The following is a 27,567-nucleotide window of genomic DNA, read 5'->3' as shown; positions in this document are numbered from 1 at the left end:
CCTGCTGGATTCTTTGCCAAGACAACTTTTACTCTTCTTTTTGATCTCAGACTAAAATGACACTTCTCCCAGGGAGCCCCTTGGATCCAAAATTATGGTGGTTCTTTCCTAGATATCCTGGTGGAATCTGTACTTCTACATAGCACATAGTTTTCACTGCCATTGTTTGTTCTCTGTATTTTTCCCTACATTATTTAGGAATGCGTTGGGCTCCAAGTAATGGAAGACACAAAACAGTGGATTGTGTGGTACAGATACACACACGTGCACTCGCACACATAATATATATAGTGTGTATGAGTGCACATATATACTATCTAGAGAGAGTATATATGTATTGAAACTGTGGATTAGGGGAGCTATTGTATGTGTGTGCATGTGTATACCTGTGCATATATACATATATACATACACACATGCACATACATACAATAGCCCCCCTTATCCACGGTTTCACTTTTAAAGGTTTCAGTTTTACCTGTGGTCAATCACGATCTGAAAATACTAAATGGAAAATTCCAGAAATCATAAGTTTTAAATCGTGCACCATTCTGAGTAGCATGATGAAATCTCACTCTGATGTGAATCATCCCTTTGTCCCGTGGGTCCAGGCTGAACATGTCACCCACCCGTTCATCACTAAGTGGCCATCTCAGTTATCGGATCAGCTATCCTGGCATCACAGTGCCTGTGTTCAAGTAACCCTTCTTTTACTTAATAGTGGCCCCAAAGTACAAGAACAGTGATACTGGCAATTTGGATAAGACAAAGAGAAGCCATAGTGTGCTTCCTTTAAGTGAAAAGGTGAAAGTTCCTGACTTAAAGAAAAAAATATTTTTTATTACAGTATTTGTTACAATATACTGCACCTGCACTGTGGGCCTGCTGCTTTTTCTGCCCAATCCCCTGACAAACTTCCTGCCTCATGTTTTTTCCTCAGATTTTTCCAGGACCTGACCTTCTTCAGATATAAACCTCTTGTATGTGATATGAGTTGCAAACATTTTCCCAAATCGACAACTGTGTTTTAACATTTTGTGCATATTTGATTCTCTTTGGGGCTTTTTCATTGTTAACGAAAAGAGTCAAACTCTGAAATATTTGGAGAGACATTTGGAGCCAAATATGAGTGACCATGGCCCATGACACAGGTCTTGGAGATCCTAATAACATGTGCCCAAGGTGGTTGGGGCACAGCTTGGTTTTACACATTTTAGGGAGACATGAGACATTAGTCAAATACATTTAAGATGTACACTGGGGCCAGGCACAGTGGCCCATGGCTGTAATCCCAGTGCTTTGGGAGGCCAAGGCAGCAGATCACCTGAGGTCAGGAGTTTGAGACCAGCCTGACCAACATGGGGAAACCCCGCCTCTACTAAAAATACAAAAAGTAGCTGGGCATAGTGGCAGGCGCCTGTAGTCCCAGCTACTTGGGAGGCTGAGGCAGGAGAATTGCTTGAACCTGGGAGGCAGAGATTGCAGTGAGCTGAAATTGCACCACTGCACTCCAGCCTGGGTGACAAAGTGAGACTCTGTCTCAAAAAAAAAAAAGGACATTGGTTTGGTCTGGAAATGTGAAACAGTGCAAAGTGGGGGCTTCCAGATTATAGGTAGATTTAAAATTTTTCTAACTGGCAGTTGGTTGAAAGAGTTATTAATAGAAAGGAATGTCTGGTTTGTGATAAAGAGGTTGTTGAGACCAAAGTTTTATTATGCAGATGAAGCCTTCAGGTAGCAGGCTTCAGAGAGAATAGATTTTAAATGTTTCTTATCAGACTTAAGTCCAATTAGATGTTAAATGCTGGATGTTAAATGTGGATGTTAAATGCTGGTCAGCTTTTAAATGCTGGATATTAAATGTGGATATTTAAATGTTAAATGCTGGATGTTAAATGCTGGTCGGCTTTTCCTGCATTCCAAAAAAGAGGAGGGCATAATGAGGCCTGTCTGACTCCTACTTCCCACCTTGGCCTGAACCAGTCTTTCAGGTTAAATTTTAGGGTACCCTGGCCAAGGAGGGAGCCTATTTAGATGGTTGTCGGGGGGCCTTCAAATTTTATTTTTGGTTTACACTATTATGTTCCATTGTTGAGTCTGATCAGAGACTAGTCATTGAGGCAGTAGAGTTCATGCCAGTGTCTCAGAGTGCTCCTTCCTTCTCTTTGTACTTACTTTTCAGAGTTTCTCTGGTTATTCTTGCTTATTTATTGATGTGAATTTAAAATCAGCTTGTCTGACTCCAAGGAAGGAAAACAAAACCTGCTTCTGTGTTTTTTTTTCTTTTTTTTTTTTACTGGAATCAAATCAAATGTATAAGTTAGAGGAATAAATTACAACATTAAGTCTCCTAAACTAGGAACATAGTATTGTTGATGGAAAAACCAAATTCTGTAAAATATATATATATTTTTTGAGACGGAGTCTTGCTCTGTCGCCCTTCTGAGCCAGTACGAATGACCATGACCCAGGGAACAGTCTTAAGAGATCCTGAGAACAAGCGCCCAAGGTGATCAGGTTACAGTTTTGTTTTATACATTTTAGGGCGACAGAAATTACAAGCAAAGACATGGATCAATATATGTAAGGTATACATTGGTTCAGCTTAAAAAGGTGGGACGTCTCAAAGATGCTTAGAAAGGCAAGGAGTGGGGATGGTCACAGGTCATAGGTGGATTCAGAGAGATTTTCTAATTGGCAATTGGTTGAAAGAGTTCAGCTTTGCCTAAAGATTTGAAGTCAGTAGAAAGAAATGCTTGAGTTAAGATAAGGGGATTGTGGAAGCCGAGGTTCTTGTTATGTAGAGGAAGTCTCCAGCTAGCAGCCTTCAGAGAGAATACATCGAAAATGTTTCAGACCTTACAACGTGTCAGACTCTTAGTTAATCTTTCCTGAATCCAGGAAAGTGCTAGCTGTGTTAACGGAGAGTCTCTACAGATGCAAATTTCCCCCACAAAGATAGCTTTGCAGAGCCATTTTAAAATATTTCAAAGAAATATATTTTGGAGTAAAATATATTTGATTTCCTTTAGAGTCTGCTATCTGTCATGTGATGCTTACCAGAGTCAGGTTGGAATTTGGTATCTCATTGCTACACAGTCTGTTTGGTGATCTCTATTTTATGATCTCTATTTTAATGTTAATGCTGGTCTGTTGTGTCTAAACTCCAAAAGAAAGGCGGTATTACAAGGTGTGTCTGACCTCCCTTCCAGCCATGTCCAGGAATTCAGTTTTTCAGGCATCTCTGAGGTCCTCTTGGCCCAGAGAGGGTTCATTTGGTTAGTTGGTGGGGATTAGGATTTTATTTTCAGTTTACGGTATACACAGTTTAACTTTTATGCCCTTCAGGAATATTCTAAGTTTTCCACATTTATGTTGTTGTTGACAAAAAGATTCAAGCTCTGTAAGACATTTGAAGATATTTATTCTGAGCCAGATATGAGTGACCAATGGTCCATGACATAGCCCTCAGGAGATCCTGAGTGCATGTACCCAAGGTGGTCAGGGCACAGTGGGGTTTTATACACTTTAGGGAGACATGAGACATCAATCAATATGTGTAAGACGTACATTTGTTTGGTCTGGGAAGGTGGGACAACTTGAAGTGGGGGCTTCCAGGTCATAGGTAGATAAGAGACAAAAGTTTGCATTCTTTTATGTCTTTGATCAGCCTTTCACTGAATACACAATTTACATGTGAGAGGCAGGTAGAGGAATAATCACTTATGCCTTAGTCTGACTCAGTAAATCTGAATTTTTACATAAACAATAGGGCAGAGGAAGCAACCAGATATGCATTTGTCTCAGGTGAGCAGAGAGATGACTTAGAGTTCTGTCTGTCCTTTGTCCCACACCTGTGGAGATAAGCTATCAATTTACATTGCCAGGGTAAAATGCCACAGAACTGTTTTAGGGCTCTGAATCCCTAAAGAAAGATCTTGAGGCCCATGAGGAATTTCCTTGTGAGCAAATTGTGAGGGAGGTATGTAGTGTTTTTTATCTTTTTAGCTATCTTATTTAGGAATAAAATGGGAGGCAGGTTTGCCTGACACCCTTTGGCTTAGTGATTTTGGGGTCTTGAGATTTATTTTTCTTTCACATTGTGTACATTTCTTTTAAATGTATCCCTCAGTACTTTATCATTTTAGTTGCAATTGTGTATGGAATATTCTTCCATTATGTCTTCTAACATGTTTTTCTTCACAGATTAAGGCTATTTATTTATGTGTGTTCATTTTACATCCAGTGTATTGAGCACTAATGCCCTTCACGGACTATGTCCAGCTCTCTGCCTCCCGCTTGTGGGCACATGGGAGGTTGTAGTTCCTGGGCCCCGTGTTTGGAGGGAGCCTGTGGCTAGTTCTTGCCATGGGTTGTAACAGAGGTGAGATATCACCTCTGGACCAGAGTATTTGATTTTTGATGGGAGATGCTCCTGGCTTTTTATCCTTCTTCCACAGTCATAGGCATATAGTGGCTGCTCTATAAGCCTGAATCCTGGAATGACAAGCTATGTCACAGAGTTCAGTCAACCCATGGTGGATGTGTGGAACAAGCAAAAAGTAAACCTGTGTTGTTACGACCTCTAGGATTTGGAGGCTGTTTGTTACCATGTTATAGTCACTCCTGCTGTTTATGGTACGCTCTAGGTAATTGTGGTGTCAGTGTGGTGTGTTTCATGGTAGTTTCCACTTTATAAAGTTTCTGCCTTTTAATTTCCTATGCAGATATTCATACCTCTTATATCTTCTGTTTTCATATGTACTTTGGATTTGTTTTAATCAGGTATGCAGATATGGAAATTATTGTTATAAAGGAAGAAGTTTGTTACTCACAATTCCCTGGAAGCAGGGTGCACAACATACCACACAGGGTTACATGGGGAAGCCCTGTTTCTGTATTTCTGTTTTAGGTTGGCTACTTGACTTATTTTTCATTTTTATCATTCCTACTGTGCTATCTGTAGTCTGTTTTCTCTTTTCTCCCTTATAATTTAACTTCATTTCTAAAACAGTTTGACTCCTTTTTCCCCCTGAGTTTAATCAGTTTCTGTTTCACAGTCAGGAGGCAGAGGGAGTAGGAGGAAAACCAGAGCAAGAGCCTTTGTTGCAGTTTCCATGGGAAGGATTGGGCAGGGCAGGGCAAGCAGGCTAAGCTGGTTGAGGGTTGGCTAGTCTGAATAATTCCAGCAGGCCCAAAGTGGAGGGGCTGTCCTGAGTTATCTGGTACCTGGCCCTGGGCTGATTAGAGGAGGGGAATATTGGCCTGCAGTGTAGGAAAGGCTGTGGTTGAGGGGTCTGGGCTTTGGATTAATGGGTTTATATATGAAAGGCAGGCTTGCAGAAAAGTAGTTTGTCATCTCTAGGAATTTGCTAGCCCAAGGAGATGCAGCTTCTCCCAGGTCACAAAGGCCCCAAGATGTCAAAGCGTCATAAAATACAAAGAATAAAAAACATGATTAATACACTTCATTGCCAATTGAACAGTTTTGCCTTATAAAGTGGTTTTCCTCATCTTACTTAATGCTTTTTGGCCTGAATTCTACCTTGTTTGATACAAGATCATAATCTCAGTTTTGTTGTTATTGTTGTTTTGTCTTTGTCTTGTGTACCTGATAAACTATTATCTATCTGTTTTAGTTGTGACCTTTCTAAATCACTTTGCTCTAGGTGTGTCTCTTATATACAGCAAATGATTCATCTTTCTTTTTAGAGATAATGTAAAAATGCTTTTCTTTAAATAGTTGCATTAAGCCTACTTAAATTTATTGCTCTCACAGATATGGTTGGTTTTAGTTCTGTCATAGTTTCTATTTTTCTGTGTAAATATTTTAAATGTCTTTCACTATGTTATCTTAGCTTTTTATTTTAGAATATTTTTTCTGATATTTTAAAAAACTATGTTAATGGTTACTTTTTTAACCACTAGTATAACAATACAATTATGTTTATAACTAGTGGTTATATAAGTTTGCCTTTATGTAATATCCTATATCCCTTTTTCTTGGGACAATATCAGTTTATTCCCTATATGCCTCAATAAAACAAGCTTCTATCTTCTTCCTTCATTCTCCCCTCTCTCTTCTACCATCTAATTTAACCAATAGTATATCTTTTGTCTGTTCTTATTGTTTGCCCTTCTACTATTAAATATGCTTACATATACATATTTGACCTGTCAACTGTAGTTTTGTTTTTTTTGTTGTTGTTATTTTTGAGATGGAGTCTTGCTCTGTCGCCCAGGCTGGCATGCAGTGGTGCAATCTCAGCTCACTGCAACCTCCACCTCCCAGGTTCAAGCAATGCTTGTACCTCAGCCTTCTGAGCAGCTGGGACTACAGGCATGTCCCACCATGCCCAGGTAATTTTTCTATTTTTGGTAGAGACAGGGTTTCGCCATGTTGGCCAGGCTAGTCTCAAACTCCTGACCTCAAGTGATCTGCCTACTTTGGCCTCCCAAAGTACTGGGATTACAGGTGTGAAACACTGCACCTGGCCTGACCTGTCAACTGCAAACATTATCTTTGCAGTCTCATGTATAACAGCTGAGGCATTGCAAATTTATTCTGCTTTCTGAATTCTACCATTTTTGTTGATTGTGTCATTTTCATTTTGACAGAATATTGATATTCTTCTTCATCACTTGTATCTCTACCTTTGCTTTTCCTTAGATGTGCAGTTAAATAAACTTACTGCTGTCTGACTGCTCCTTTGCCAAACTCTTATTCATCTCTTGATTGGCTGGAGTTCATCCTCTATTAGTTTTCTCAAAAAGTGTCCATTTGAGAAATGTTTTCTGAACTATTCATGTTTAAAATGGTTTGTCTACAGCCTTTATACAGAAAAGAGTAGACTGGATGGGCATAAAACCTTCTTAGATCATATTGCTTTCTTTCCTTCAGTATCTTGTAGATGTGGCCCTATTGTCTTTTGGCATTGACTGTTGCTGCCAAGAAGTATGTTGCTAACCTGATTTTCTTTCTTTTTTGCTTACATATTTAAAAAATTCTCTTTATCTTTAAAAGAGGATAATTTTAAAATATGTTGGTATTGACTATACTAGAACAGTTTCCTTATATACAGTGTGCCCTTTAAATATGTAAAATCAAATATTTCAAAAAGTTTGCTTTTTTAATTAAAGTCTTTAAATTATTTTTTTTCCTTTCCATTATTTTAGATTTTTTATTTGGGGCTCAAATTATGAGTATGTTGGATTTTTTAACCTATACTCTGTATCTAACATTTTTCTTTAACCCTGTGTTTCTTTATTTCTGTTTTGTCTACTTTACTTTTCATTTTTATCATTCTTACTATGCTATCTGTAGTCTGTTTTCTCTTTTCTCCCTTATAATTTAACTTCATTCCTAAAACAGTTTGACTCCTTTTTCCCCTGAGTTTAGTCAGTTTCTGTTTCACCTCCTCCTGTGAGTTCATGTATATCGGATTTATAGTTTTTCTTCAGAGCTGTGATACTTTTGTACTAAATTAAAGCAGCTCATCCCTCTCTGAGTGCCAAAATACATATGTTAAGTTTAACTTGAAATCCACTGCCTCTTAAGACAATGAAAAAAATCAAATGATTTAGAAGTTTAAGGCAGAAACATTTTCAGCAGTAAACTGTAGTAGAGGTTGTAGTTCTTACCATGAAATCTGTGTCTACTAGTAATCCAATAACTTGCTTTTTGGTGATAATCAGAAATTGAGGCATCCTGGGAGAAAAACTTCACAGGAAGCTTCCTCAGTCTTTGAATTCTTTTGGTTAAGGTCTTCTTCCATACAGCTCTACTGTCTTGCTGCTTGGAGGAAGTATTCCCGGAAGAAGAAACAGAGTAAGCAAATACAGAAAGATAGGACAACAGGAATATAGTTTGAAGATCTGCAGGAGAAAAGGAATCTTTTCAGCTGTGTGTATTGCTATCCAAAATAAATTAGAATTCTGAGCATATAGAATTAGATAAGGAGACTAGAAATTGGATAGTCAGCTAATAGCTCCCATAGTCAAATATTTGGCTTTAAAACCTAGGATGTAAGTTGTAACTAGAATTAAGCTTATTCTCATAGAGATGGAATTAATCTTCAAAGGAGGGTATAAATTAAGAGAAAAGAAGAGCAAGAAGAAAAATTAGGGGAATCCATGTGGTTTAAGGGCAGGAAGAGGCAAAGGAAACAGTGAAGGGACCATAGAGTATCCCAGGGTGCAGGAGAAGAGGAAGTGTGAAAATATCCATGTTAGAATGAGGCTTCTACTGCCCTCCCATGGACTTTATGGCCTCAGTGTGTTTGGGAGATGGCATTAGTAACAGTCGAATGAGAAACTCACGGAGTATAGATAAGTCCATGTATTTGAATCTCAGCTCCATCGCTTACTAGCTGGCTTTTAACTCTGAGTGCTGGAAGTTAAACAGAAACCTATAATTAATGAGAATAATGGTAACTACCATGTATTAGTGCTTTCCATAAAGGAAGAACTTTACAAACACTATCTCCTTTTCTCATTTAACCCTCATAAGAATTCTCATTAGATGGATTGTGTTATCCTAATTGTACAGGAAGGAATGCAAGGCCTTGGGTGATGAAACGATATATTCACCATCAGAGAATTAGTTAGAAGGTGGAACCAGGGCTCAAAACCAGGCCCTAGAACCTGTGTTCTTGACTGTTCTTCTGGGTTGCATTCCTTCATCAGGGACATGTAGGCTGTGGCTGCCCCAGTCTTCCAGCCTCAGGTTTCACCATGGGCCTCTGCGCCTTTCCTTCTCATCCTTACTTGATGTGACATCTGTTGGGGTTCCCAGTAACTTAAAATGGAAAAGATGAGAAGAGAGCTTATTTTTATTTGCTCCTTAAAATTAAGGCTAAGTTTTTAATTCTTTGATTTCTTTTTAAAAATTTTTAATTTTTAATTGTTATGGATACATAATGGTTGTACATATTGATGGGGCAGATGTGATATTTTGATACCAGCCTACAATGTATAATGATCAAATCTGGCTAATTGGGATATCCATCACCTCAAACATGCATCATTTCTTTTGTGTTGGGAACATTCCAAATCTACGTTTCTAGTTATTTTGAAATATACATTAAGTTATTGTTAACTATAGTTGCCCAATCGTGCTATAGGATGATGCCTAACTGAATCGGGTGTAGTGTGTGATACTCCCTCCTGCCGTTACAAGCCCACTGACTCTCAGAGTCGGGAATCAGAGTGCCCACGCTGCCTCCAACTCCCCAGTGTAGCTGTGCCTAGTGCTGCAAAGTGCCAGTCCAGCACCCCGTGTCGGGGTGGGAGCCCTGCTGAGTGCGTACCCACGCTGGGCACACCTGCCCAGCCTGGCATCACACCCGGTGCAGGGCCTGAGCTCAGAAGCCTATCTCCCACCAAAGCTCACTAACAAGAGAATCCCTCCCAAGCTTCTGCTTCTCTCATATTAAGCTTAAAATAAAAAGTAAAACTCTGAGCAAAAGCCCAAAGAAACTTTGAGAATTATTTCAATTCATTTTTCTTTAATTGATGCTTTGTTCCCCTCAGAGAGTAAGCTCTACAACTTGATTTTCAAAGGGGGATGTGATAATCAGGGATGCAGTGTTTAGATGTGTGTGTGTGTGTGTGTGTGTGTGTGTGTGTGTGTGAACCTAAAGGCTCTGAGACTGTGTATAGTCACATATTTTAGATGGACATCACTTATGGGTGTGAAATTCTACTTTTAGAGTCATGCAGAGGGCCATTTTTCCCCTTTGAAAAATGAGAACTACTAGTAAAAATTCATTAGTTTATGTCCTAATGGGAAACCCTTCTTGTCACGGTTCTTCTCTATGATGAGACCATTATTCATGCATTCGTATTGTTACCTCTTGTCATTTCTTGTCCACAGGCAAAAACTGGGACCTGACAGCCGCTCTGAGCGACTATGAGCAGCTCCGCCAGGTGCACACAGCCAATCTGCCACATGTGTTCAACGAAGGGCGGGGTCCCAAGCAGCCAGAGCGAGAGCCACAGCCCGGGCACAAGGTGGAGCGACCCTGCCTGCAGAGGCAGGACGACATTGCCCAAGGTACCGCTGAGGGACTGAGCCTGGGCACAGCCGCCCAGGCCAGTGCACCACAGCTTGCAGGCGGGTTGCGTGGTACAAAGAATGGTGGGGTCATCACCTCCCAGATGCAGACAAATTGGCCTCTCAGTGCCTTCTTTCTCACACTATGCCGAAATGTCCTTTGTTGCTTCTATCCATGGTTCCAACCTCTACCTCAGAAAAGCAGAAAAATGAGTCTGATTTCCTAGGACCCCAAAAGCCCAATAAGTGAGTAAAAGCCAGCATTCCTCCTGGAGTCTTGGTTTTTTCAGACCAAACATCTCTAGTTCTTTCACTTATTTCCAAAGTAACACAGTCTCCAAGTCTGTTCAGCATCACATTTCTTGTCCCACGCGCTCCATCTTCTCTATCCTTTTTCTTCATTATGAAAGTAAGATATGCTTATTATAACAAAGGAAACAATACAGAGATATATGAGGAAAACTTAAGAGCATTCGCCTCCACACCTCCCAGATCTCACCAGTGTAATGACGGCTGATAACATTCTGGTGGTCTCCTCCTGCTCCTCTTGCTATATTGTTCAAAATCAAACACATCAGAGTCAAATGCACAGCACACTGCAAAGTGCTTGTTTCACTGAGCAGGAGATGATGAACATAATCTCTCAATAGCTACATTTTATTCTATAATGTGTTAATTTTTAATCACTGCTGTATTCATGGTGATTCTGTTTTTGCTTGGGTTTTTGTCGTTGTTATTATTTGTTAATTGCCACTGAAAGCAATGCTGAAAGAAACATCTTTATACCTCTAATCGTACATACTGGTGCTTTTGTTTCTATAGGTTTGCATTCCCAGAATGGATTTGCTGTGCCAACACGTGTGTGTTTCTAGCTTAATAATTTTAGGGCTTCTTTCCTAATATATTGCTACTCACCATGTGTGAAACCGGGTGTTTCCCTTCAATCTTGCCAGCACTGGAAATTACAATGTATGGTGTGCTGGGCCGTTCTTTCACTGCTGTAAAGAAATACCTAAGGTTGGGTAATTTATTTTAAAAAGAGGATTTCTTGGCTCGTGGTTCTGCAGGCTTTACAGGAAGTATGGTGCTGGCATCTGCTCAGCTTCTGGGGAGACCTCAGGAAGCTTACAATCATGCAGAAGGCAAAGGGGGAACAGGCACTTCACATGGCCAGGGTAGGAGCAGGAGAGAGTGAGTTGGAAGGCAGAGGTGCTGCATACTTTTAAATGATCAGATCTCATGTGAACTCAGAATGAGAGCTCACTTATCACCAAGGGGTTGGCCCAAGCCATTCATGAGGGATCTGCCCCCGTGATCCAAACATCTCCCATTAGGCCTCACCTCCAAGATGGCGGATTGCATTTCAATATGAGATTTGGGTGGTGACAAATATCCAAACTATATCAATCCACTCCTGGGCCCTCCCAAATCTCATGTCCTTCTCATTGCAAAATACAATCATGCCTTCCCAGCAGTCCCTCAAAGTCTTGACTTGTTCCAGCATTAACTCAAAAGTCCAAACTCTTGTCTGAGTCAAGGCAAGTCCCTTCCACCTGTGAGCCTGTAAAATCAAAAACAAGTTATTCACTCCCAAGATACAATCGGGTAAACATTCCCATTCCAAAAGGGAGACATTGGCCAAAAGAAAGGGGCTCCAGGCCCCACACAAGTTCAAAACACAGCAGGACAATCATTAAACCTTAAAGTTCCAAAATAATCTCCTTTGACTCCATGTCTCACATCCAGGGCACACCAGTGCAAGATGTGGACTCCCAAGACCTTGGGCAGCTCTGCCCCTGTGGCTTTCCAGAGTTCAGCCCCCATGGCTGCTCTCTGCTTGCAGCTTTTCCAGGTGGAGGGTGCAAGCCACTGGTAGATCTACAATTCTGGAGTCTGGAAGGTGGTGGCCCCCTTCTCACGGCTTTACTAGGCAGTGCCCCCATGAGGACTCTGTGTGGGGCCTCCAACCTCACATTTCCCCTTGGCACTGCCCTAGTAGACGTTGTGTGTGAGGGCTATGCCCCTGCTGCAGGCTTCTGCCTGGACACCCAGGCTTTTCCATACATCCTCTGAAATCTAGGCAGAGGTTGCCAAACCTCATTCACTCTTGCATTCTACATGTCTACAGGTTTAACACCATGTGAAAGTCACCAAGGCTTATGGCTTGCACCCTCTGAAGCAGCAGCCTGAACTGTATCTGGGACCTTTTGAGCCAAGGCTGGAGCTGGAGCAGCCAGGATGTGGGGAGCAGTGTCCCAAGGCTACACAAGGTAGCGGGGCCCTGGGCCTGGCCCATGAAACCATTCTTTCCAACTAGGCCTGTAGGCCTTTGATGGGAGGGGCTGCTGTGAAGGTCTCTGAAATGCCTTCAAGGCTTTTTCTCCATTGTCTTAGGTAATAGCACTCATTTAGCTTCCTTTTCGTCATGCAAATATCTCTAGCAAGTAGTTGCTCCTCAGCCTGCTTGAATTCTTCTGAAAAAGCTTTTTCTTTCTTTGCCACATGGCTAGGCTGCAAATGTTTCAAACTTTTACATTCTGCTTCCCTTTTACATTCTGCTTCCCTTAAATATAAGTTCCAACTCATATCTTTGCTGCAGCATCTGAATGCAGACTGTTAGAAGCAGCCATGCCACCTCTTGAATACTTTGCTGCTTATAAATTTCTTCTACCACATACCCTAAATCATCAAGTTCAAACTTCCACAGATCCCTAGGGTATGAACAGAATGCAGCTGAGCTCTTTGCTAAGGCAAAACACGTGACCATTTGCTCCATTCCCCAATAATTTCTTCATATCCATCTAAGACCTCCTCAGCCTTGACTCTGTTGTCCATTTCATTATCCATATTTTGGTCATAACCATTTAACCAGTCCCTAAGAAGTTCCAAACTTTCCCTCACTTGCTGTCTTCTTCTGAATCCTCCAGACTTCCAACTTCTGCCCATTACCCAGTTCCAAAGTTGCTTTCACATTTTCAGGTACCCCCTTGGTACTGATTTTCTGTGTTAGCCCTTTCTTGCATTGCTATGAAGAAATATCTGAGGCTGGGTAATTTATAAAGAAAAGAGGTTTACTTGGCTCATGGTTCTGCAGGCTTTATAGGAAGCATGGTGCCGGCATCTGCTCAGCTTCTGGGGAGGCCTCAGGAAGCTTAAAATCATGGCAGGCCTCAGGAAGCTTAAAATCCCAAGGAGGGAACAGGCGCTTTACATGTCCAGAGCTGGAGCAAGAGAGAGAGAGTGGTGGGTGGGAGGTGCCACACACTTTTAAATGACCAGATTGCGTGTGAACTGAGCAAGAGCTCACTTATCACCAAGGGGATAGTCCAAGACATTCATGAGGGATCTGCTTCTAATCCACACACCTCCCACCAGGCCCCGCCTCCAAGATTGGGGATCACATTTCAACTTGAGATTTGGAGACAAATATTCAGACTACATCAAATGTGTTTATGTTGTTTTTCTACTCTGAAGAGTGGAAAATGGTGTCTTGTCTCATCTTGTCATTTGCTTCTTAGGCCATTGGATTTCCCCCTTGTAACGTGGCTGTTCGCATACTTTGTCCATTTTTCTATTGATTGGTTTGCCTTTTCTTATCAATTTGTTGCTCTCTTTGTAATAAAGACTAAAACATATATTTCCTCTATATGTATATGTGTTTTTCCCACATATCACTTGCCTTATGACTTTCTTTTCAGAATATTTTCCCATACACAATGTTTACATTATCTTGCTCTCATGGCTGATGAGCTTTCTCTCTCACTTTGGAATGTTTCTTGGACTACAGAATTACTGAAATATATTCTTTTTTTTTTTTTTCTTTTGAGACAGAGTCTCACTCTGTCGCCCAGGCTGGAGTGCAGGGGCGCAATCTCGGCTCACTGCAAGCTTCGCCTCATGGGTTCACACCATTCTCCTGCTTCAGCCTCCCGAGTAACTGGGACACAGGTGCCCGCCACCACGCCTAGCTAATTTTTTGTATTTTTAGTAGAGACAAGGTTTCACTGTGTTAGCCAGGATGGTCTCGATCTCCTGACCTTGTGATCCACCTACCTCAGCCTCCCAAAGTGCTGGGATTACAGGCGTGAGCCACCGTGCCCGGCCTGAAATATATTCTTATATTTAATTTAAATTTTGTTCTTTGAGTCTTTTCATCAATTTGAAATTTTTGTAAATAGCAAAGAATCTGGTTTTGCTTTCTCCTGGATTGAGAGAGAGTTATTCAAGTACATTTTCCCACTGAACTAAATGCCAGCTTTGCCTTATATTAAATTGTCAACATACCTGGACCTATTTCCATACCTTGTTCTGCCCACCCCTGTGGCTGCCACCCTGTTACACTTGACTCAGTGGTTTCACAGGGTATCACCCTCACCTTCTATTGCTATGCTTTTCCTTTTTCTGTGTGTGCTGTTTTTGAATATTTATTTTGCCATCTAAACCTTAAAATTATAATTCTGAGTGGAATTGGAATGGATTTTTATTTAATTTTAAAAATAATTTGCATTTATAATATTGTTCTTCTATCCAAGAACATTATGTATGCCTCTCCACATATTCAGATTCTGTTCAGATTTTAAGCATGGAAAAAAGAAACTCATTTTTTACTTATTTATCTTTTATCCAGTGAACTACATAAATTCTCTTATTAGTTCTAATAGTTTGTTCTAAGAGAATCACTTGGATATCTAAGTATGCAATAGTATCATCTGAAATAATTGTATGTTCTTCATATTTATACAATTAATTCAGTTTTTTATTTTATTGAATTAGGTAGACTCTCCTGAACTGTTGCGAATGAATGCTGTCTTTGTTTCTATTAGCTCAGCTTATTATTCAAGCTATATTGAATCTATATCTTGGATTATTCTCAACTGTTTATTCTGTTGTTTAGAAAAGCCATAGAAATTTAAATGCATATTATCTGTGTCTTCTCTGAGTTTCATCCTTTCTGCTGTATTTGTTTTGATGCTATGTTGTTAGGTATATGTATATTCATAATTTTTTAGATTATCTTCCTCTTATGTGTTTTTTGACCAATATATAGGCTGTCTCTTTGTCAAGCCATTTGATATAATGGTTTTTCTCTTGAAATCTGCTTTTGTTGATATTAAACAGCTACCCTGGCTTTCTATTGGTTCATATTTGCCAGAAATATCATTTTTTCTGCTGATATAATTTCAACTTTTCCATATCCTTTCATGTTAAATGTGATTCTTCTAGACAATTTATTATTAGGTTTCATTTTATTATCCAATCCAAGAATCTCTGTCTTTTGAGTGGTTAATTCAATCCATTCTTCTGTCCTGTCTTCTCTATCTAGTTAAATTTTTCTACTGGTTTGCAAGTTACACATTCTACTTTTACTCACATTGCAATTACTGCTATTCTATTAAAATCATTATTTTGGTTTTCTTCCTATTATTTTTAAAAACTTAACAACTATATTTTCCCCTGCAAAATACATGTATTAATATGATTTTATGTTGTTCTGTCCTGCCCCTACTTGCTCTCAATCTTATTTAGATACTTTTTGTTGCCTTTGCTTATTTAGATAACAATTAACTCCTTTATTTATTCACGTGTATTCTTTTCTCTTTTGCTAAAAAAAAAAAGAAAAAAGAAAAACCTTCCTCAAAGACTACTTCCAAAAACAGTTTTTGCATGGTGAATCTCCTAAGGCCTTGAGTGCCTAAAAAGATTTACATGGTATACTTAAATTTTCATTTAGTAGATTAAAAACTCTAGATTGAAATTATTTTCTTTGAACACTTTCCAACCCTTCCTCCATCGTGTTCTTGCATCTTGTTCTCATGTCTTCTAAGAGATTCACTTGACCTGATGTTTTCACATCCCTATTTATTCTGCACACGAATGCATTATTAGTCCCATTAACATTTTTTTAATCCCAAGTTAATTCTTTGTCTTTATTATTATTATTATTATTATTATTATTATTATTATTATTTTGCATTCTGATATTCTCTTTATCTCTTTGCACGTATTTACTAGGCTCATTTTTTAATCTAGTCCTCCTGGCCAGTACTTTGTTGCCTTTCTTTAACAGTTTCCCTGAAGCTCCTGGGGCACGCAGTTATCATCCATCTTCACTTATGCTGGAGCACAGGCTCTGGTGGATGCTCCTCCAGATGAGAGTCGGGGAAGGGTACTCAAGCTGGAGAGCCTTAGATGTTGTCATTTGGGCTCTAGAAGTTCCCCGCCTGTTCCCCTCTGCATAGCTGGATTGTCTACTGAGGGCTGCTCCCAGCTCCTCTCTTCTAGAAAGTTGTTGTTTCCTGTAGGGACTGCCCTGCTCTGGTGTAACCGCCAAGCTCCCCAGTGTGTTAGGGAAAGGAGGGAAGCAGTGCTTATGGTGACTGGTGCCCCACCCAGCTGTGCTCCAGCACCACCTGACATTCTCCAGCTGGCACAGGGCTGGGGCTAGGGGATGATAGGGAAGGCAGGCCATGCTGGAGCCATGCTGAGGAGAGGAAAGGCAGGACCAAGATGCCCTACCCCGGCCCTCTCTGTCGGCCTCACCCATTCCCACCTCCTGCCCCTGAGGATTTCCAGGTGTGTGTAAGGACAGGACACTGAGGCTATGCACTGTCTTGCCCCTCTTGTTGATTATTCTTAAATTCGGTTTCATTTCTGCCATTAGACCTGTCTCCAGAGGAACCACCCCTTCCAGTCATTGGCTCGGTCTTGTACTCAGGGCCTTCCTTGACTACACCACACGGTTAAGGCTGCTGGTATCTTTCAGGCAGCAGCAGTCCAGACAGATGGCCACATGGCAGTCCAGCTCTTTTGAGCTGGCAGCAAACAAACCAACCCATTATCTTATCCTCCTGATACAGGGGCTAGAAGGACCCTTCTCTCTGCTACCAGAGAGGTTGGCAGAATCAGGGCCTAGTAAGTGTAGCTGTTACATACTGTGATCTGACTTTTCTTAGATATCATTTAAGAAAAAAAAAATAGGACTCTATCCCAGCATAATCCTATTAATTGAGGCTTGCGAGCAATCATATCGATTCCTATTGAATTACAGAGTTTCTGAATTGAATTTATGTCTCCTTTAGTTGAGTTCTTCCTGAAACCATAGTGTGCCAAAACGGAAAATGGAACATTTCATATTCTAAATCAGGGCCCAGAAAAAGACCTGTGAGCCCAATCTGGGCTGTTTTTTAAGTAAAGTTTTATTGGAACACCCCCACGCTCACTCATGTATGTACTGTCTTCGACGGCTTTAGTGCTGCAAAGATGGAGGTGAGTAGTTGAGACTGCATGGCCCACAAAGCCTAAAATATTTCTATCTCACCCTTTAGGAAAAGTTTTGTCCACCTGTTTTAAAATATACCCAGGATCCGTTTTAATCAGGTGTCATAAGACACACAGACACAGAAATGACTGTCATGAAGGTGGAAGTTTTTTTTTTTTTTTAACTCACAGTTCCTTGGAAACAGGAGGCCCAGCACAGCATGCAGGGCCACACAGGGAGGCGCCGGTCATCTGGAGATAGGAGTGAGGGGAAGCATGGGCCAAAGCCTTTGAGGTGGTTTCTATGGGAAGGCAGGGCAGGGGGAGCAGCCCCCTACCCCAGCTAGTGTGCATAACGGCAGCCAGCTCAGAGGCAAAGGGCCTGTCTCCGGCTGCCTGGTACCTGGCCTGAAGTGCTTAGGGCAAAGGCACGTTGCCTCCTGGAGAGTAAGAGCCAGCTGGAGAGGGTAGTCAGGAGTGTAGATTCTGGATTGGCTGCTCCGCATAGGAGAGGTGTGCTGCGGGGCAAGGCCTTTGCCATCTCTTAACATCGGCTCACCTGGGAGGGGCAGCCTCTCCCCAGTCAGGGACGTCCCAGGTGCCAGAGCCACAAAAACAAAGAAAATAAGAAAACGCAGGGCCAGATGCAGTGACTCATTCCTGTAATCCTCGCTGAGCCCAAGTATTCAAGACCAGACAGGGCAACATGGCAAGACCCCATCTCTGTAAAAATTAAAAATAAAAGGAAAATAAATGAAAAAAGAACATATAGTTAATACATCTCCCCTTTGTCAGTGGCAGGGAAATTCTGTACATTCTTGTACTATGTTTTGTTTTGTTTTCTAATCTTTCTGTATTTTTCTGAGACATAACTTTGATCATGGTAATTCCTGTAAAACATTTTATTTATACATCCAAAAGTAGAATCACTGAGTTCACGTTTAAAGAATCAGTGTGTGAATGTGTGTGTGTGTGTGTGTGTGTGTGACTCTGTGTGTGTGTGTGAGAGATGATATGTGTGCATTCCTGGGGTGTCACAGGAAATGTTAGAATTAGGAGCATATATTTCTCATTATATAATCTTCAACACAATCTATTAATATTTTTAGTTCAAAAATACTTTTTTCCCTCAAACTCCAAATATTTCATGTTTAGAACTGCAGAACCACATCATGTTGTCCTAGGAATCACCGTGTTTCAAAGGCCATCGAAGTGTCTCATGTGGGTGCTGATTGATGGGCCCGGGAGGAGCATGGGTGCCCCTGGACAACAGGTGCCCACTGTTGAGAGCAGCCTTGAGATTGTCTGTCCCACCAATTGCAGGTGCACATAGCACCTCGATTCTCTAATGCCTGATGTCCCTCTCCATCAGATTCCGAAAAATGGGGCAGTTCCTTCTTTCCCAGATACAAAAATGGTAGTTTGTGGCAAGATGAGTGGCCTCAGCATGGCTTGCACGAGGCAGAAAGACACAAGCCTCCACTGCTCCTGCACTCAAGGACCTGAACCAGTGTGGGAAGCAATGGGCCGTCCCCCACCACCCAAGCTGGGCCCATGTGCTCCCTCCCTCTTCTTTCTAATGTCCTGTGTGGTTTAACTTCTCTTTTTACCTTTCTGCAAAATACAAAGAACTTAATCCTGTTGGTCTCTGAATGAAATTGAAGGTGAATCTAAACCACCCATTGCGAAATGTAGTCTGTCTCTGTGACTCTGTATTCATTTTAATGGGAAAAATACATGAACCTTCTGGAAATTAGCTTCGGATTTAAAACTAACTTGCCATAGGATCAAAAGCCTATGCTTTTTAGTCCGTTGTAACAAAACTCCATGAATGCCATTTCTGTCCAGTGCTCTTGCAAGTGGGGAAGGAAAATGCTGCTGTTCTGGGTGAAAGCTGGGGCTGGGTTTTCCGTGTGACTGTGGTGTGCTGGTCAGTGTGGACCTCAGAGGGGCATTGCAGGAGCACAGACCTCACCAGTGGGCAGGCTGAACTGGAGGACGGTGGGATTCCTTGGGACCTCAGGGAACAGCCTCAGGAATTTGCCACAGGGCTTAGACAATGCTTATTTATACTTAATTTAGGCAACACAGGCAGCAGGCTTTTGAATAAAACACCAGAGACCATGCTTTCCTGAGAAAAATGAAAGATCTCCTGCCCTGCTAAAAAGACTTCTCCTTACTGAAAACACTGACTATGAGAAAAGATAACCTATTCTTAACATATATTTAAGCATTCTTGTTTTATGTTCAATGTTAGTCATTAGAACACAGGGCTTATAAAAACAAGCGTGCTTTTGCAGCATCAAGAAGATACATCTACTTCCTAGGTAATCGACTTCCTAACATGGTAACATATTGTACCTTAGAGAAATCCTACACTGCGTTTCTCATTCCCTGGCTGAAAAGCCCAAGAAGAATAAAGCCAGAGGAGAGCATTATTTTTGAGAGTGCTGCGGCAAAAGAATATCCAGACAGAAGAGAAACACATGGACTGACTTAATATTGTGTGTCCTGGGAGGGCCACGTAGGAGGCGTTTATCAGCGTAACTTTAGTAAAACAACCTGTCTTAAAACCTGAGCTACTGTGGATGCCTGAATGATTGTTTCTTTGCATTAAGTGCATAAATGCATCGAGACAAAGAGCGGTCTCCCTTGTACGATTTAGTCCTGGGAGAGGACAACTCAGTGGAATTGAGGTAGAGGTAACTTCAGACCCAAGAGCAAGCCTGGTGCTCTTTGACAGTGCTGATGTGCAGTTGTACTGTGGGCTTGCAGCTCCCCACTTACTAAGTGGTTTCATGACTCTTGTGAATAAGTGCCACATACCAGGTGGTGGTGATTAATCCAGCAGCAGGAAGGCCTGCAGGATAGAAAAGGCTTGTAGGATATAAGGGCTGGTGCAGAGAGAATATGGGTGTGCATGTGTATGTGTGTGCACACATGTATGTGTACGTGTGTATGCATATAGTCTGTGCATGTATGTGCATGTATGTGCACTGTGTCCTGTGTATTTGTGTGTGCAAATACATCTATATGTGTACACATATATAGTATGTGTATAGTCTGTAGTGTATGTGCATGGGCATGTATGTGTGTAGTATATGTGCCGACTATCTGTTTCTATGTGTGTGTCTGCATGCATGTATGTGTATGCTATGTAGTGTGTGCACATGTATGTATACAAGTGGATGTGCAGTGTATATGTGTCTAGTGTGTGCATGCATATGATCCTGTGTATGCTTTTGTATTCATGTGTGCGCATTTATGTGTGTGCATGTGTGTGTATGCGTATGTGTGCAGTATGTGTATACACATGTATATCTCTGCTTATAAGTGTGTGTGCACATGTATATGTATGTGTGCATGTGCCATGTAGTATATATGTGTGAACATGTATGGTGTGTTCATATGTGTGCACATATGTATTTTTGTGTGTTGTGTGGTATGTGCATGTGTGTGGTCTGTGTCCATGAATGTGTACCTGTGTGTGTGTATTGTGTGTGCATAGTATGTGTGTTTACGTACATAGAGCCACACCTACACCCACTCAGCCCTTGGGGCTATCTTTCCTTCTCCCCCTGCAGAAAAGCGACTTTCCCGGGGGATTTCCCACGCTAGCTCAGCCATCGTCTCCCTGGCCCGGTCCCACGTGGCAAGTGAATGCAACAACGAGCAGTTCCCCCTGGAGATGCCAATCTACACATTCCAGTTGCCAGACCTGAGCGTGTACAGCGAGGATTTCAGGAGCTTCATCGAGCGGGACTTGATCGAGCAGGCAACAATGGTGGCTTTGGAGCAGGCAGGTGAGTTGCCCCTGCCAGCAGGCCCACCCCCTTTAGGCTTGGTGAATGGTGAGCTGGCCTAACCTACTCTATGAGCAAGAGAAGGGCACATGTTCTCAGACTCTGGGCAGTTTTCAGTTAGGATTCTAGATGCTGCACCGCACCTCCTGCTCTACGGGCCGACAGTGTTCTAGCCAGCATGGGCTGGATGGAGGGGCCGATAACTAGGTGGTGCTGAAATCTCTCGAGTTTTTCCCCTTGCTCCTAAATCCCAGTCCTCCTTTAAGGAGAACTCTATGCTTCTTTGCCTTGCTTCTCTCTTTCCCCAGACAACTCCTCCGTGGGTGTTGAATGAAAGATAGGAAAGACCATGGGCTTTAGAGAAAACGGGAGACCCGCCACTTCCTGTGGACTTGGGCAAGTCAGGTGATCTCTCTCAGCCTCAGTTTCTCCATCTGCAAAGATGAGGAGACTGCTGACCCGGCAACGCTTTGGGGTACTAAGTGACATGTGCTTTCCATAGCTGTCCATTCCCTGCCTGCACAGCCTCTTCCAGCTTCCAGGTTAAGGAAGCACAAAACCTGACCTCAGTCTCCTTCCTTCTCCTTAGTGTTTCCTCACCACCCTAACATCCCAATGAAGAAAGCGTTCAAGAAGCAAGACAAACTCTCTTCTTTGGAATGTTTAAGGAGAAAATAATGAGTCCAAAACAAATGTCTAAAACAGATTTAGGTTCTTCCTGAGACAAAGCAATGCCAGTTTCACTCATAATCATTCACATTATAAACATTGCAAAATCACATATCTGGGGGTTTCTCAGGCACGCATGTGGAAGATGTTATGGCTGTCTCCTCAGGCCCACCACGCCCCTCCCAGTGGGAGCCCCGCCTGCCTGCACGGGCTGACAGTGCACATGGAGCATGTCCTCAGCCAGTGGGAAGCCCTGCTCCTGCTGGGTGGGGAAGCATCGCCTTCCAGTGCTGACCCAGCCTTCAGCCAGCTCTTCATGTCCACTGTGGAGTGGAGCCTCCACTTCCAAGGCTTGGTCCGTGGAGACGTCCCCGGATGTGTCATCCCAGGAGTTTAGGGCTGCAGCCAGCAATGCACTGTTAGGGAGTAGAGCTTTTCTCGGCCCTCGGCCAAGACCCAATAAAATTACCAAGCACTTTCTAGAGTTCCAGAAGAAGACAGGGGAGAAGTACCTGTAGGTTGGTATGATTCTGATATTGGTGGATGGACCAATCAGGACCCTGGTAGGAAAGAAAAGGCAGCACAAAACTGTGAGATAAAGGACTCCATAAAGGGACTGCTTTCCAAGGAGTGGGCAGGATTTAAGGACACTAGTGAAGGATACTACTGTTCCTGAGACTACCTTCAGGCCTGGCAAAAAGACAAGGGATGAGAGTGGCTGATGGAGATAGCCACGGGCAGGAGGTGTGGCATCTGGGAGAGAGAAGATGCTGGGGAAATAAATACTCTGACCACACTCTTCCTCCACCATCCAGGTTCTGACCAGTGCCTCTTAATGGCAGAAGGGCAGATTGCGGGGAGCTCACTGATGTGGTCCACGCAGGTCACCCTCTGCATACAGAGCAGCATGGAGAAGGATAGACAGTAGATCTGTGGGGCCAATGGGAAACATCCAGAAAGTCAATGTGCCGAGAAGTTTTACCAGACCTGGCTTCTGTGTACACGTGTACACCTGCTTTCATGCCATTGCTTGTCATTGTTTGCCCAGGGCTGTCGTCATCCACTACTTTCAAGAGGGAAGGCACAAGATGCGTTTAGACAAAGGACGAGATGTGCCTAGTGGGGCTTATTTGTGTTGGGCAGGCTTGCAGTCAGGTCGTAGCCACAGGACTCATAGAAGCCTCACCAATGGCATGCTTGACATTAGAACAGGCTCTACATTCCCAACAGCTGGATCTCATGTTGTGACTGTGGAGAAATTCTCATCTCAGCTGCTTCACAGCCATCAAGAGCAACCCAATGACTGGCACCCACAGCCTTGCTCTGTCTTACCTCAGCAAGACTCAACAAACATAAAACAATTCAGCTAGATTAGCAATAACCTAAACCACTCACTGTGGGGGCTGGCTATTTTAAAGACGCTTCTATATGACTAATTCAGATAAGATACTTTCAATAGAAAAAGCTCACTATTCATAGAGAAGTGGAAATTAGTGTTTGTTAAGAAAGAAACAAGTTTCATGGGTTACTCTCTGTTGAATGCTACGGCGGCGTAGACCTTTATACAGCTCAGCACTGACAATTGCTAATAGCTCGGGTGATCATAGCAGCTGCCTGAGTGCTGTGTTTCGTGTGAAGCACAGTCTCGTGCAAGGTTGTAGGTAGAGCCCACCATGTTACCTTCTCCTTGAGCCCTACCATGCTTAGCAAAAGCCTTCACTTCTTTTGAATGTCTTTTCTGTTATTTTTTTCCATATTTTGCATTTTAATTTTTATCACTTATATTTTACCTTCCAGACTAGCATTTTAAGATGGGACTCTGACTTCATCCAGTCTTGAAAAATACCTTTTAAAAACCCAAACTTAGTGAGTTAAGATGTTAAATTATGAATAGCTCATTGTTTATGTTGGGCACCACGAAGAGAACCAACTGGAAGCAGAGATCAGTGAAGGTAGGAAGCGCAGGCTCCCACCCAGCGGTGGAGAAGCCATCTGGTCTACACTCGCAGGAGGCCTTGAGGAAGTGGGTCTCACTCTTCAGGGAGTGGTCAAAGGTGCTTGTGGTGCAATTAGCGCCTGAAGATCAGGGATCTGCCTGGGACAGGAGTCCTAGTAGCCAACATGTCTTCCTCGTCCCTCACGCTGAAAAATAATAAAAGTGGCCAGGCGCGATGGCTCACGCCTATAATCCTAGCACTTTGGGAGGCCAAGGCAGGAGAATCACTTGAGCTCAGAAGTCCGAGACCAGCTTGAGCAACATAGTAAGACCCCATCTCTACAAATAATAAACAAATTAGCCAAGCATGGTGGTGCACGCCTGTGGTCCCAGCTACTCAGGAGGCTGAGGTGGGAGAATTGCTTGAGTCCGGGCAGTCAGGGCTGCAGTGAGCCATGATCACACAACTGCACTCTAGCCTGGGTAACAAAACCCTGTCTCAAAAAAAAAAAAAAAAGAAAAAAAAAGAAAAATAACAGAGGTACGCAGACAACTGTGTGTGTGCTCCCTCAGAGGAGTGAAGCAGTCTCTGGGCTGGGTGATAGCATGAACCTGACCCCTGCCCACCATCCATCTGACTCCTCCGAACTCCTTTCCTCTGCTCTCAAGCGAGGTCTTAGACTAGGTCATTTCTCAGTGCCCTGCTATGCTCAGACTCACGTGAAGACCCTCAGCCGGCCAGTGCTAAAGGGTCTCCCACAGCCCATCTGGGTGAGGAGTTTGGTCACTGGAAAGCACTGGCAGCTCCTGTACCTTCCACCCCACAGCCAGGCTCTGCTCCCGTGGCCCCCACTGTCACAGTCCACTTTTCGATCATGAAGTGGCCATCCAAGAAAGCTGCTCAGTATTGCTGGGTACAAAGGGTAAATTCCTCTTTCTAATAGCTTAGTGCTTAGAATCTTTATGAATAAACTATTTATATGCAGTATTATTTTACTGAATACATGAGAGATTGAAATACAGATGTCAAAAAATTATTTAGTAAAAAAAAAAAAATCCATTTGTTTAAGGGACAGTTCTAGCTGTGCTTGACAGGAAACATTATCTCTGTCATAAGACTTTGGGTGGAGGACTTCCTTTTCCCTTGGACAGAACATGAACCCAGGGCTCAGGTGGTTCTGAAAACTGGCAAACAGTGGCCTTCACTCAGTTAACATTGCCCACCATCCAGCTGTCCAACCTGGGGCCTGATTCCACTCTCCTGGGGCCCTGCGTGGTATCTGCCTGGCCTCCCGAGCCACATAGGCAGCCCCGTCTATCTTTGAGGCCTCTGTGTCAAGTGGGGTGCCAGTCTGAACTCCCATAAAACCCACAGATCTGGGAGACTGGTCTTCCTCAAGTCTTCAAACCCTGGAAAACACAACCCACTCCCACCTCATGACAGTCTCAGGGCAACAGAAGGCCGGATCGTCTGGGCCTAAAACCAGCTGACCTCCTGAGAGGAAGGGAAACATCTTTCGTTCTTTAATGACTAGCCTGCCATTGAGAAGGCAAGAAACCACTCCTTTTGCCATCAGCTGATCCTGCTGGATTTACACAGGAGATGGCTCGGAGACCGGGGTCTCTGGGTTGGGAAGTATCATCTGCTGCCTGTGGCAGCAGCTAACCACCATGTGGGTGAGATGGTGTGGTTCTTCAGTGTGTCTGGGGGCAGAGGGCAGAGGCATTTTTGTGTAATGCAGGAGTCACTGCATACATGGGAGATGGAAACACATGTTGAAAAATCTCTAGGCACACCTTTGAGTTGTGCTCCAGGGGAGGATAATTGGATTGAGGGGAATCTGCCAGAGAATGGTAAGTTACAGAGGAGGCTCGTGGGCTTCCGAGTCAGCCCGACCCTGGCTTGAGGCCTGGATTGGCAGGGGGAGCTTGGCCACGTCACTTGGCCGGCTGGAGCCTCACTTTCTTCCCTCTGAAAGTCAGAGATGTGTAACGGCGGCCAAATGGAGACAGATTGACCCAGTGTCAGCCTGTGTTGAATGCCCACGAAATGCCCCATCCAGGTCTGGGGCTACCTCCACACTCCAGGCAGATGAAACCCCTGCCCTCAGGGAGGTGAAATTCCAGTGGAAGAAAGCCAGTGAACAAGGGGAACATGAAAATTAAGTGGGGCCTCAGAGGCTACTCTGGGGAGGTTAGGAAGGAGAGGGAATCCCGGGATGCCGCTGGAGGGCAGGGAGGGAGGCAGCAACAGACACCTGCGGGCCTGGCTTTCCTGGCAGAGGGAGTCTAGCATCAAAGTCTTGGCATATTTAAGGAAGCCAGTGTCACCTGAGCTGGTGGAGCGAGGGTGAGAGGATTTGGAAAGGAGGGCAGGAGAATGGGAGCCGGGCCCTAGGGAGCCTCGTCCTTTAGGCTTCACTGAAGGTAGATACGCAGCCCCTGGAGGGTTTTGAGCCAGGGGCTGACGCATCTTGATTCACATCTGACAGATTCTGGCTGCTGGAGAATGGACTATGGGGTGGTAAGAGAAGAAGCTGGAAGAGCAGGGAGAGGCGGCTGCTCCAGGCCAGGGCAGAGAGAGACGGCTGGCAGGGTCGTGGGGGTGGTAGTGCAGGTGAGGGGCAGTAGAGAGACACGGCTATGGGGTACGTTTTGAAGGCAGACCTACAGGCCTTGATGATGGAGGGCTGGGGCTCTGGCAGGCAGGGAAGAGTCCAGCATGGCCCTAAGAGTGTTACCCTGAACATGGGGGTAGATAATGGTGCCTGAGGAGATGCAGACCCCTGGAGGAAGAGCAAGAAGAAGAGGCCAGCACTGTCAGGCAAAGCCCAAGACTGTAGTGAGACTTGTAAAGTTGCTGCCCAGATGAACATGAGGGTCTGGAGTCACAGAGAGCCCTGCGTTGGGGATGTGGATGTGGAGTTAGTGCCCTAAAGTGAAACCCGTGGGATCCCGGAGTGAGCTCCTCGTAGGACCCTCCCACCATGCCGCCAACCTGGCTCCATGCAGTGGTGAGCATGAGTTGGACACACTTGTCTGGAGCATGGACAGAAAACAAGCTTTCCAAAGACTCAGGCTGGGGCCCTACAGTATTGAGGGCTCAGGAACAGAAGAAGGAGCCAGCAGAGGAGACTGGGAATGTGCGGGCCTGGGAAACAGGGTGAACCAGCGGTGGATAGTGACCCTGACGCCCAGGGTGGAAGGTGTTTCAAGAAGGGAGCAATCAGTGGTGCCAAATATGCCAGTAAGTCAGTGTGCACTAGAAACTGACCGCTGGGTTTGACTGTGAGGGCAAGGTTCTCAGGGAAGCCATGCTGTACTGTGCTTGATACAGAGAAAGGTCAGGAAGTGGCTTCCATTCCCCTTCTCCTTATAGATCTCACCGTCGGCTGCTGTGAGTCATCTCTTTCCTCCAGCTACTTTTACACTCCCTTGCCTTCCATCTCGTGAGGCTTCCATTGGCCTCCTAGCTACCTGGGACCATTCCTTGCTTCCAAAGGCAGCTCCTCCCATGGCCAGTTGCCAAGTTTGCCTTCCCATCCTTGCTGTGCTTTGGAGCTTCCTCCACCCATCAGTCAGGCAGAGTCGCAGCTGCGACTCTGGGCAAGCCTGGAAATACCACGTTCCTTTGTGGGCCAGGTGCAGCGTTGGGCAACCCTGGGCATAGGGCCTGGGCCAGAGTGTGGGGGGACAGAGGCCAGGGTTCACATCTCCTCAGCATAGTGGTCACAGTGTGGTTCCTGTGCAGCCCCCTGAGGGGGCGTCAGGCTCTCCTCTGTGACGTCGTGATGAAGCAGCCCACCTTGTGGGGCTGTTGTGAAGATGAACTGAGGTCGTGTGTGCAC

The 27,567-nt window shown here is 43.7% G+C and overlaps 1 protein-coding gene across 1 annotated transcript in view; it reads left to right on the top strand.

The window, feature by feature from the left end:
• OTUD7A (OTU deubiquitinase 7A) overlaps nt 1-27,567 on the top strand; it is a 388,370-nt gene that overhangs the window by 290,479 nt on the left and 70,324 nt on the right. Inside the window, exons 5-6 of the mRNA XM_034938456.4 lie at nt 9,875-10,054; nt 20,896-21,114. Of these exons, the coding sequence (XP_034794347.2) occupies nt 9,875-10,054; nt 20,896-21,114 (399 nt within the window). The remainder of the gene's footprint in view (nt 1-9,874; nt 10,055-20,895; nt 21,115-27,567) is intronic.

The sequence above is a fragment of the Pan paniscus genome, chromosome 16 (genome assembly GCF_029289425.2).
Source record: "Pan paniscus chromosome 16, NHGRI_mPanPan1-v2.0_pri, whole genome shotgun sequence".
NCBI lineage: Eukaryota > Metazoa > Chordata > Mammalia > Primates > Hominidae > Pan > Pan paniscus.
Note: the sequence above shows the minus strand (reverse complement) of the source record. Positions and strands in the feature narration are given on the sequence as shown.